The following is a 12,399-nucleotide window of genomic DNA, read 5'->3' on the forward strand; positions in this document are numbered from 1 at the left end:
GAGGTCACTGTCGATTAATCCCGCCCACTCTCCTCCTCGCCCCTCCCCTCCCCTATCCTTTCCTTTGGGGGGGGGGCGGAGCAGAGGCGATGATTGACAGGCAAAATCCCTCACCAGCGACACCCGCAGGCAAAGATTTCTTTTTTCATTGCAGTTGAAAAGGCTTTAGAAATGTGAGAGAAAAACACCTGCCATGGATCACTGGAATGGAATTTTCACTTAAAACTTTTTGTACACTTTTGAAGGACCAGGACAAAGACTTTGAATGTGGTGTAAAAGTGAATGTCATTAAACCTTTAACCCTAACCTCACAAACACTATACCTAAACCTAACCTAACCTTAACCTCACAAACACTATACCTAAACCTAACCTTAACCTCACAAACACTATACCTAAACCTAACCTTAACCCTAACCTCACAAACACTGCCTAAACCTAACCTTAACCCTAACCTCACAAACACTATGCCTAAACATAACCTCAAAACCATGTCCACCTGGGCGAAAACACCGGGAAAAGAGACTCTCCCGTAGTTTCAGAGACGCGTTATTCCTTTTTAACAAAATCATTAAAAGTTCCTAACTTCCTGGTGTCGAAAGAGAGCCAATCGGATGTAATTACATCACAGGTCAGGTGTAGATGTACGGTGTGGTAGCCTATGTGGTCCAAAAAGCGTAGTGCAGACTTAATTTCATACCTGGCTTGTTTTGAATGATTTTGTGTGATTTATGACAGGGGTGTGGAGGCCATCGATTTGCCCGCCTATTGGGAAACCATAATCTAATATTCACATTTAGATATTCTGTTCAATTGATTGATCTGTCGCCTCCTCTCCCAATACACACAAACCTGTTTGTGATCGACTGTGATGGCTTTGAAGATCCACATGTCGACCGGTTGGTTACCAATGATCTACGAGCTTGTAGATCTGCTATTTTTATTTCAAATAAAGCTTATCTGCAAGATGATCTACAAGCTCACAACGCCTCACGATGTGGGGTGTTGTGACCACCCCCCCCACCCCCTCTCTGTCACAGTGTCTACATGCCACACGTTGAGCTTGTAGATCTGCTATTTTGTGCTATTTTTAAAGTAAAGCTGATCTACAAGCAGATCTACAAGCTCACAACGCTGTGTGATGATGAGACACGTTGTGAGCTTGTAGATCGGTTATATTTACATTTTTTAAATATAGCTGATCTACAAGGCGTAGCAGGGTGACGTGTTGTGAGCTTCCAGGACTCTCTCCAGGGTTTAAAGTACAACAGACTAATAGAACCAGGTCTGTCTCTCTAAGAGTAAAACTACTCATACAGTACTGCTCCATTTATGATGGAATTGGAAGTCAGAGAGAGAGAGAGAGAGAGAGAGAGAGAGAGAGAGAGAGAGAGAGAGAGAGAGAGAGAGAGAGAGAGAGAGAGATTGTTTCTGTCAAACCACATGACCTTAGTCTTGCTGGTGTTAAGGACCAGGCCAAGAGCAGAGAAACCACCTAAATTCACTGGAAGCTATTTCTTTCAGTATAAAATAACAGACAGACAGACAGACAGACAGACAGACAGATACTCACATCTTGTAAGGAGTTGAGGATTATTCCAGTGTTCATGTCCTCCATGTTTCACTCTGTAGGAAGTACAACATGTACATCACATTATTTCAGGGGTAAAGTAATATATTAATATAACTATTAATCAGTGCTGGGGGTGAACAATGGGTCCTAAATAATGGAATTACTTAGATTACATTATATTTCAGACCTATATTTTCCTGTTCCTTCTGTTGTCACAAAGGAAATTCTAAATCCATCGACACATTTGCGTTGTTTCCTGGTAAATGAATGAGCGTGTCTCTGTCAACGCAGAGTTGCACAGATGTTACACAAAATTCAGTGACCGCGTGTCTTGCCAACAGCCAGCAATCTGTGTTGATTGTGTAATCAATCTATTCAATAGGTCACTTTTGGTGTGACAGTGTCACACAACTGACTGACTGGTTTGGTTTTGTATTACATTAATTTGTCACACCTGTTGACATGACAGAGATTGAGAGAAGACAGAGAGGTTATCCTTTAGTACGGTCGTAGAAGTATTCACATGATTGTTGGATTTGTTGGTGTAAAGAGAAGGAAGAACGTCAATGTAAATTAGATATGTCAGTATGTTTGGTGAAGCTCAGCACAGCTCCACACTGTGGCCACTCTGATAGGCTGCTCTCTTGATTTTATGTTTACCAAATGTAACAGAGTTAAAAGTTAATTTAGAATTTGTCCACTATTGAGCAGCACCAGCCAATATTTGGTAGTTCAAACTAATGTTTATACTGTGGTATTCTGGTGCACTGCATATCGCACTGTATGTCCTAGTGGTGTTGCCGTAGCTGCCTCAGTGGATTCCTGGTCTGCTGAGGGTAAGCGGTGCTCTTAAAACACAGTGATGTATTTTTATGATTTTGCTATGAAAAACAGTTAATTTCAGATAAAGTCTTGATGATATGCAGTGCCCCTCAGAAGACAAATATTGTGTTATTTGTCTGTTTTCTACAGAATAAACTGTCAAACGTGGTTCCTGGTCTCCTCCTTGCCTACCAAGTGGTATTCGTTACACTGGTGCCGTGACCTTCTGGATCTTCAAGATCGACTCACAGTCGGTCGCCGTGGATGCTCTGGACGGTCTGAACATTGTTGAGTGTGTTTAACACAACGCAAGTGATTTACAGTATATGTCATGGATAACTTCAGGATTATTAGTGAGATGGAGGCTTGTGCCAGTCCTGTTCTGCCAAGAAGGGGAGGTGTTCAATTTGCTGACAGTGGCTGTGTCACCAGAGACAGTGGGAGGGTGGGGGATTCCCGGTATGCTACTGACAGTGGAAGGGGTACGAGGTCGTCTCAATGCCAAGGTTGTACTCCTGTTCGCCAGTTCATGGGGGAGGGTCTTCACACTTCCACACCCAACAGTGACATTGATGTTATGAATCACCTCACAGGTATGGTTGGGTGCGCAAATTGGGGAGTCCATCGTTGAAAGGCTGATGTCGGCCGGGGTAGTTAACATGAGCAGTGCCCCACAAAATACTTCAACCAGTCAGGACCTACCCAGTAACGTTAGCAGGCATGAGACTCCACACGTGACAGTTCATGTTAAGTCAGACAGAGAACCTCAGATGTTCAGTGGGGATCGTGATAAGTATTCAGTTCAGGAGTGGATTGATTTAACTGATAACCACTTCAGAAGACATGCGATACCTGTACGTGAACAGGGTGACGAAATCATGTGCCGGTTAAGGGGTAAAGCCAGGGATGTTGTGAGGGTTGCCTTACGCAGTGATTCATCACTTAATGTCACACAGCACCCTGAGCTAATTTACAATGTTCTTCTTCAGTACTTTGATGATGCTTCCTCATGTCTCCCTATGGCAGACTTTTATGCCACCCTGCCCAAGCACAGAGAATGTCCAGTTGACTACTGGATTAGATTAAACAATGCAGCTGACCTGGCTGTGGCGGGGTTACGCAGGCAGGGCAAGCGAGCCGGGAACATGAATGACGAAGTAGCTCTCATGTTTGTTAAACATTGCCCCGACCAAGAGCTGTCCTGCATTTTGAAATGTAAGCCGATGCATGAATGGACAGCACGAGATGTTCAAAAGAGGATTGATGATTATCAGAGAGAGGTGAGAGCGAGTGGTAGGATTAGTGGGGCAGTACAAATGAAAAGTCACACTGCTGCTATCGCCTTTGAGCAGCCCAATTCATATATGCCTGAGCAGTGCAGTGCCTCAGGGCCCTCTTTTCCTTCCCTCTCATCTCAGTGTCAGGGTTACCATCCTCCTCCGCAGCCCTCTAATGTCTCAGATTTGGTTCAAGGTCAGGCCTGCTGTGCCCCATGCCCTGCCACAGTGCCGGTTGTGGCCCAAAATCTTCAGCAGTCGGAGGAGAGACTTCTCAGTCGGATGGTTGACATGTTTCAAGGGATGATGGAGAAAATGCAACAGCTCAATACTGCTGTCCCAGCACGAGGTGGAAGGTCCCAGCGTGCTCCCGGTGAGAGGCGTGCCAGAGAGACAGCTTGCCGGGTCTGTAATGACTCTCGTCATACTGTCTCACTGCATGTCTGACAGACTGTGTTTCTCATGTCTGGCCCCTGGCCATACCAAGGCCGACTGTCAAGCCAATAATCAGTCTTCCCAGCCCCAGTCTGAGGGAAACTAGCGGACCTGTGTTTTAAGGGAGGCGATACAGGTCTGGACATACTCTCACAAAATGATGACATGTCTGACGTTGAGACGGTTTACATGTCTGTGAAAGCTTCTTGTGATGACATAGAAGTTGTGCATCAAAACATACACAGAGTTGGCAGCAGTGACAGTCTTTTCTACACACCTGTGGCTATGGGTGATAAAGTAACAATGGGGGGTATGCTGGACAGTGGGTCTATGGCTTGTAGCATTAGTGAGGCTGCAGAGGCGAAGCTTGTAGAAGCCGGAGTGATAACTAACCATGATCAGATTGATGTGAATGTGGTTCTCATTGGATGTGGTGGGCAACGTGTCAAGCCTAAGTCTGCCTTTAACGTGAAGATGGAAGTATATGGCTGTAAAATGTTGGTTCCCACGCTTGTTGTTTCGGGTCAGCACGATGAACTGATACTGGGCACTAATGTGATTAAGCACATCCTACGTGAATCCAAAATGTGCAATTCCTACTGGAAGACTGTGTCTGGTCCCTGTTCTGCAGAAGACCCTGAAACTGAACAGTACCTGTCAATGCTCTCTGGTCTGAGTCCTTGGAGAGGTGATAGCATTCCTGACAAGGTTGGCACTGTGAGGTGTAATTCAGCTGTCTGTCTTGAACCTGGCCGTGAGTATCTCGTATGGGGGAAACTGCCTGCGAACACCATTGTATCTCCAGGCAGCACTGTAATGACAGAGCCCACATCAGCCCGTTCGGCCCCGAGGGGAGTTTTAGTAGCTAGGATAGTTACGCCATTGTGGGGAGATAGATGGGTACCTTTGAAGCTCATTAATATGTCTCACAAACCTGTGGTGTTGAGGCGCAATGCGAAGGTGGCTGATGTCTACCCCTGCATGGCACTCGAGGACATGGATGTCACTGAGCCATTGAAGGTTCCGTTGGTCAGCTGTGTTCAGTCGGCGACATCTACTACTGCTGACATGCAATCCGTTGGTGACAGGCTCAAATCAGTTGGGCTGAATACTCTCGATGTACAGTCCTGTGATGTGTCTGAGGGGTGCAAGGGAAAGATGGCTGATCTGATTATGCGGTACGAGGCCATCTTTTCACGCCATCATCTTGACTGTGGGGAAGCGAAGGAATTTGTGCACCGCATTCATCTAGTTGACCATAGACCATTCCGCCTGCCATACAGGCGAGTGCCTCCTAGCCAGTATCAAAAGCTACGTCAGGTGTTGTGTGATATGGAGGAAAAGGAGATCATTTCAAAATCTTCCAGTGAGTATGCATCACCGTTAGTGCTGGTGTGGAAGAAGGATGGGGACCTCCGGTTGTGTACGGATTTCCGCTGGCTGAACAAGAGGACAGTGAATGATGCTCATCCCCTCCCTCACCAAGCAGACTGCCTGGCTGCACTAGGGGGCAACTGTCTATTCAGTTCAATGGATTTGACTTCTGGGTATTATAACATGCCACTACACCAAGATGACAGGAAGTACTCAGCCTTTACTACTCCTATGGGCCTGTATGAATACAATCGTCTTCCGCAGGGCCTTTGCAACAGCCCTGGGAGTTTTATGCGTATGATGACCAGCATTTTTGGAGACCAAAACTACTTGAGTCTGTTGTGCTACTTGGATGATCTGTTGGTGTTTGCACCAGACGAAGAGACTGCTTTAGAGCGCCTTGAAATGGTGTTTGAGAGACTGCAGTGCCACAATCTGAAGTTGGCCCCCAAAAAGTGCTTCTTTCTGAGAAAGTCAGTGAAGTTTCTCGGTCACATAATTGACGAGAATGGTGTGTCGACGGATCCTAGCAAAGTGGAGAGCATCTCCAAGATGACGAGTGCTGACCTAATGGAGTCTGATGGTGTGACTCCGTCACAGAAGCGAATAAGATCATATCTGGGGCTAATTAATTATTACCAGCACTACGTGCCTCGATACTCTGCTGTCGCCAAGCCTCTCTTCTCTCTGTTGAAGGGTGAAAAGAAAAAAGGGAAGCACGGGAAGTGCAAGTTGTTGAATAAAAAGTTGACTGCGGCTGACTAGACCCTGGCACAGGAACAGGCGTTTGAGGGACTGAAGACAGCCATAGTTAATACAGCCGTTCTGGCCCACCCTGATTTCACTCGCCCTTTCATGCTATCAACTGATGCGTCCTTAGATGGTATTGGTGCTGTGTTGTCGCAGGTTCCAGAAGGCGAAGTCAGAGCCAGGCCCATCGCATTCGCCAGCAAGTCATTGTCTCAGTCTCAGAGGAATTATCCAGCCCACCGTTTGGAATTCCTGGCCTTGAAATGGGCTGTCTGTGATAAATTCAGTCATTGGCTGAAGGGCCACAAGTTCACGGTCTGGACAGACAATAACCCGCTGACTCACATCTTGACAAAGCCTAAGTTGGACTGCTGTGAGCAACGTTGGGTGGCCAAGTTGGCTAGCTATGACTTTAACATCAAATATTTACCGGGTCCGCAGAATGTGGTGGCTGACGCCCTGAGTCGTGTACCATTTGTCAATGGGGGTGTTGGCCTCAGGCTGTTGTCTGAGCCTTTTTCAAGTCTCCTTTCTGAAGTCAAGGGTGTTTCAAGTGTTTCTGTTCAAGGGGCCTTCAAGTCATCCTGCGATCGCGGGCAACCTGATTCAGTGAGTGCCAATTCTCAGAGTACATGTAGTCCTGTCCTTTCACATACTCAATCCATTGAGTTGGAAGATGTGTCTGCCGTTGTGGAGTCACACATGGAGTGGGAGGCTGGTGCGAGGGTCCGTGCTGTGGTAGCGTTGCAGTACTTACCGCAGTTGTGTTCGCCTGGAATTGACTCGTTGCCGGCCTACACAGAGAAAGACCTGCGTGATAAACAGTTGGAGGACAGGGTCCTTTCTCGTGTCTTGTATTACGTGGAGAGATGTCGAAGGCCCTCTAGGAGAGAAAAAGGGAGGGAATCTGTCACCGTGATGAGATATTTAAAGCACTGGGAGAAGCTTGTCGTGGACAATGGTGTGCTGTACAGGGTTTCGAGGGATTTTATCACCAAGGCGAAGCGGTCCCAGTATGTGGTTCCACAGTCACTCAAGGATGTGGTACTGTGGGGTATTCATGATGATGCAGGACACCAGGGTCAGTTCAGAAGTCTTGGCTTGACTAGACAGAGGTTTTTCTGGCTAAACCTTGACAGGGACGTGAGGGACTATGTACGCAACTGTCATCGCTGCATTGTCACGAAGACGGTTGAGCCTGAGGGGAGAGCTCCCCTGGAAAGTATAACATCTGCCAGACCACTGCAGCTTGTTTGTATAGATTTTTGGTCAGCTGAAGATTTCAGAAATAAGTCGATAAATGTCTTGGTTGTGACTGACCATTTTACGAGGATGGCGCAGGCATTTGCCTGTAAAGACCAGTCTGCTAAGCAGGTGGCAAGAGTTCTCTGGGACAAATACTTCTGTGTCTTTGGGTTTCCTGAACGGATTCACAGTGATCAGGGGGCGTCGTTCGAGAGTGAGCTCATCAGTGAACTTCTCAGGGTTTCGGGCATTAAGAAATCCCATACAACCCCCTATCATCCGATGGGAAATGGAAGTGTGGAGCGGTTCAATAGGACCCTTGGTGGCATGATTCGTGCCCTGACACCTGACAAAAAGATTGACTGGCCTCGGCGTTTACAAACATTGACATTCATGTATAATTGTACAGTCAGTGAGTCGACAGGGTATGCTCCCTTTTACCTTATGTTTGGTCGGGTTCCCCGTCTGCCCATAGATGTCCTTTTTCGGACCGTCCTGAATGACTCGCATGTGACGAGTTATGACAAGTATGTGGTGTCTCTCACTACGGACCTGCAGGAAGCCATGGTCATTGCTCAGGAACATGTGACTAAGGAGCAGAAGAGGCATGCTGCGCTCTACAACAGGAGGGTGAAGGGATCTGCTATTGAAGTGGGCGACAGGGTGCTTTTGGCAAACAGGAAGGATAGGGGGAAGAGGAAAGTTGCTGATAGATGGGAGTCGACAGTCTATACTGTGCTGGACAAAAACGCTGACACTCATACATTTAGGATTGGTGACACGGTCACTGGACTGGAGAAGGTGGTCCATAGGAATTTGCTCATGTCTGTAAATTTCCTCCCTGTAGATATCTCAAGTGAGGTACCCGATTCCACTCATTCTGAGTCTATTGTTTCATGTCGCACAGACGTTAGTGTGAGGTCCATGGTGGGGAGCGGTTCTGAGGGTGGAAGTGCGATTCCTTTGGATGGAAGTGAAGGACCTGATGTCGGGGGCTCACCTGCGACCGAGGGGGAGGGGCGTGACTCCTTGGCTGATCCGGGCACTGTGGATTCTGGGGGACGGACCCGGGATTGGATTTCACGACTGTCTGTGTCCAGTCTTACGCAAGCTTCGGATGTTTCTGATGGTGGGAGTGAGATTTCAGTATCCCAAAATGATTCGGATCTGCCTCTGGATCAGCGGGGTGGCCAATCTATGAGCTATAATCCCAGGTCATTAATTGATGCTGATATTGATTCTGATGATGAGAGTGTGGGACAAACAAGATTGTCCCTTGAGTCAGTGGCACGAACCGACGGGGTACAGGACACACATACTGATCATACCTGTGACCCTACGCGGGCTAGGTCGAGGCATGGCCGCCTCATTAAACCGGTTAATAGGTTGATACAGACCATGTCAAGGCAGGATGTTGTGACACTACACTCTACTGTTGACTGAGTTTGAGAGTTTACAGTGTGTTGCCTTTGTGTTTATGAGGTACTTTTTTTTATAAAAAAAAAAAAAATTGTGTCGGTATGCTACACAGTATGTGAGGGTCCTGTGGAGTGTATAAGGCACTCTGCTACCAGTTGCTGGAATGAGAGTTTGGTTTAGCTTTCATGCCACTTCGCCCCAAGGGGTACTTTCGAGGTTGGTTTTCTTATAACGGAGACCCTGTTGTTGTAATGTACTGTGTATTTTCGATACTTGCCCAATATTGTGAAAATTCTGTGGGGGTGAGTGTAACAGAGTTCAAAGTTAATTTAGAATTAGTCCACTATTGAGCAGCACCAGCCAATATTTGGTAGTTCAAACTAATGTTTATACTGTGGTATTCTGGTGCACTGCATATCGCACTGTATGTCCTAGTGGTGTTGCCGTAGCTGCCTCAGTGGATTCCTGGTCTGCTGAGGGTAAGCGGTGCTCTTAAAACACAGTGATGTATTTTTATGATTTTGCTATGAAAAACAGTTAATTTCAGATAAAGTCTTGATGATATGCAGTGCCCCTCAGAAGACAAATATTGTGTTATTTGTCTGTTTTCTACAGAATAAACTGTCAAACGTGGTTCCTGGTCTCCTCCTTGCCTACCAAGTGGTATCCGTTACACAAACATACTCTGAGGAGATATTGCCTAGGCTATGTTATTCCTCACAAATGGGTTTTAATCTCCAGTATCGCAAAAGTAATCTAACGAAGGTAATACTGTAACGTAACAGAATACTTTTTTAATGGCAGTAATCCTGTAACGTAACAAGTTACTTTTAAAAGTAACGTTACCCAACACTGCATGTAATGTAGTTACATGAACATTAGTGATACCTAAACATATTATGTTACATTTGATAGCTTTTCATGTTGTAAAACAAAAGGGACAAAACTGTATTTTTAAATTGAATTTACTTCACTGACTGATGAAGGAACATGGAAGGAATGCTGGAGGTGAATTGAAATACAAATTAAAAGTTAAAATTTACTCGTAAATCAGAGCTCAAGTATTGTTTTCTTAAAATAATAATAATAATAATCCTATCCTATCCTATCCTACTATCCTACTACTATAATTGAAATGACCTCCAAAAGTACGTCCGGGGTTGCTCAGCTAACGATCACTCCACTTGCCCCAAAACCTGCCACAGACTGTTGATCAGAGCTCTGGCTAATACTTAGGCATCTTTCCCCGCCTTCAGTGTACTTGCATATTGTACAGTTAATATAAAACTACAAGCAGCTTTCCTTCTTTTTGGCCGCAGCACCTTTGTTCTTGGTCGCTAGGACCCCACCCTACTGCACCACTCCATATATGGCCATATCAGTTGGATCACCGGTGCAATGTAGCTTTGATGTAGCTGATCGGCCCTGGATATTACCTCTAGTAATAATGATAACTAGAGGTTTGGGCCGCTTCGCGGCCCTCACATCTAGATGTTCTTTCCCCTTGAGTGGTCCTCCTCTCCTCTTCTCCTCTCCCTCCTGTCTTCTACTCACCCCTCCGCTCTCCTCTCCTCCCCTCCCCCTCCTCTCCTCTACTCACCCCTCCCCTCTCCTCTCCTCCCCTCCCCCTCCCCTCCTGTTTTGGTACTGTGGTACTATGTTGTTATGTAAGAGATGTAGATGTACAATAGCTCTGCACACACGTCATGCGAAGTCCGGCATAAACGTCATGCGTCAAGGGTCTGATAGGCAAATCGGAAAATCAATCAAGCCGAGAGTCTGATCACTGATGGAGTTATTATTATTATATTAGTTAGTAGAAATAATAGAGTCTGATCACTGATGGAGGTGGGGTAAGAAGCCTAAATAATAGAGTCTGATCACTGATGGAGGTGGGGTAAGAAGCCTAAATAATAGAGTCTGATCACTGATGGAGGTGGGGTAAGAAGCCTAAATAATAGAGTCTGATCACTGATGGAGGTGGGGTAAGAAGCCTAAATAATAGAGTCTGATCACTGATGGAGGTGGGGTAAGAAGCCTAAATAATAGAGTCTGATCACTGATGGAGGTGGGGTAAGAAGCCTAAATAATAGCCAGAGCTCTGATCAACAATCTGTGGCAAGTCTTGGAGGCATGTGGAGTGATCCTGTGCTTGTGAATCCCGGACGAACTTCGGAAGCTTTGTCAATTATAGTAGTAAGATTATAGTAGTTAGATAATAGTATGACCTACCATTGAAACATTGTAATAGAAATAGAGAACTAACAAACATGGACACAGTTCATTCTACTCACTGGAGAGTCTTCAGTCCAGAGAACAGCTGCAGTGCTGAGTGATTCAGGACGTTGAAACGCAGGTCTAGTTCTTTGAGATGGAGGGATGGATTAGAACTTAGAGCTGAGGCCAGAACTTCACAGCATCTCTCTGACAACCAGCAGTGAATCAGTCTAAATAAAGAATCAAACATCAGGTATTACATTATTGCTGTCTAGAGAAACTAACCATCTATTAAAGGACCTGGTCTGACTGTCAGGGTTTGGGAGTAGAGATACGAGAGCTGAACTCTAACAGGCAGGAGTAACATGAACCAAATAGTCTTTACTTGATCTTAAAGAAAATACAAATAATTAATAATAAAGCCATGTATCTCAGCATGGCTTTACATACTGTGGTCAGTGTACTGTATCATTATCTAATCAGTTGGTTACCATGCTGTCAACCTTATTCACACTCTTTAAATAAGGTCTCACCACTGTATTAACACATTGCCTGCCAAGGACGTTATTATAGAGAAATTACGCTAGAGGGCGCTCTTCCCTAACTTATGGATGATCCCTTGACTCTGAGAGAATCATAGAAGCAGAGATGACGTCATCCCAAAAACAGTCAGTCCATCCACACTGTTATGAGATGTAGAGAAACACATCTAGCTCGGATTTCTTGTTTACTTGGTGAAAACGAGCCATATTCAACTCCAACAGAATGGACGATCGCGGTATCGCGGTATCCCGGCAGAGGTGGATTAATTAATTAATTAATACCTGGCAGATAATGTGTAATATAATATTTACATTCTGTTAAATTAATCTGACCTGAGAATCTCCAGACAACAGTGTGGACTCCTCAATCCAGCACCCAGCAGCTCCAGTGAATCTCCCTCCCCCAGGTCGTTGTAACTCAGCTCCAGTTGTTTTAAATGTGAAGGATTAGAGCTGAGAGCTGAAGCCACAACTTCAAAGTGTGTCTCACTGAGGCCACAGCCAACAAGTCTGTAAATACACATTAAATGAAAAATCCGACATTATTAAAACAAATGATTCAACAGGTAGTTCCGACCAAGCAATCTGATTGGTTGAAATAGGCTCTCTAGCCGTGCTCAAATGATCATGACATCACACCTCTGTGTTCTCAAATGAAAGTAATCATTGCATTTTATTTATCTCCCCTTGTGGTCTCCTGATCGATGGTTTTATTTATCTGGTTTTATTTATCTCCCCTTGTGGTC

At 45.5% G+C, this 12,399-nt stretch overlaps 1 protein-coding gene across 2 annotated transcripts in view; it reads right to left on the reverse strand.

Annotated features, from left to right (window-relative positions):
• Window positions 1-12,399, reverse strand: part of LOC308081633 (protein NLRC3-like) — a 46,077-nt gene that overhangs the window by 6,437 nt on the left and 27,241 nt on the right. For both annotated transcript variants that reach the window (XM_080457991.1, XM_080457992.1), the window contains exons 9-11: window positions 11,987-12,163; window positions 11,189-11,341; window positions 1,573-1,625 (exon numbers count right to left, since the gene is read on the reverse strand). In XM_080457991.1, coding sequence (XP_080314117.1) covers window positions 1,573-1,625; window positions 11,189-11,341; window positions 11,987-12,163 — 383 coding nt within the window. The remainder of the gene's footprint in view (window positions 1-1,572; window positions 1,626-11,188; window positions 11,342-11,986; window positions 12,164-12,399) is intronic.

This window comes from Gymnoscopelus braueri (genome assembly GCF_963280865.1).
Source record: "Gymnoscopelus braueri genome assembly, contig: SCAFFOLD_321, whole genome shotgun sequence".
NCBI classification, from domain to species: Eukaryota; Metazoa; Chordata; class Actinopteri; order Myctophiformes; family Myctophidae; genus Gymnoscopelus; species Gymnoscopelus braueri.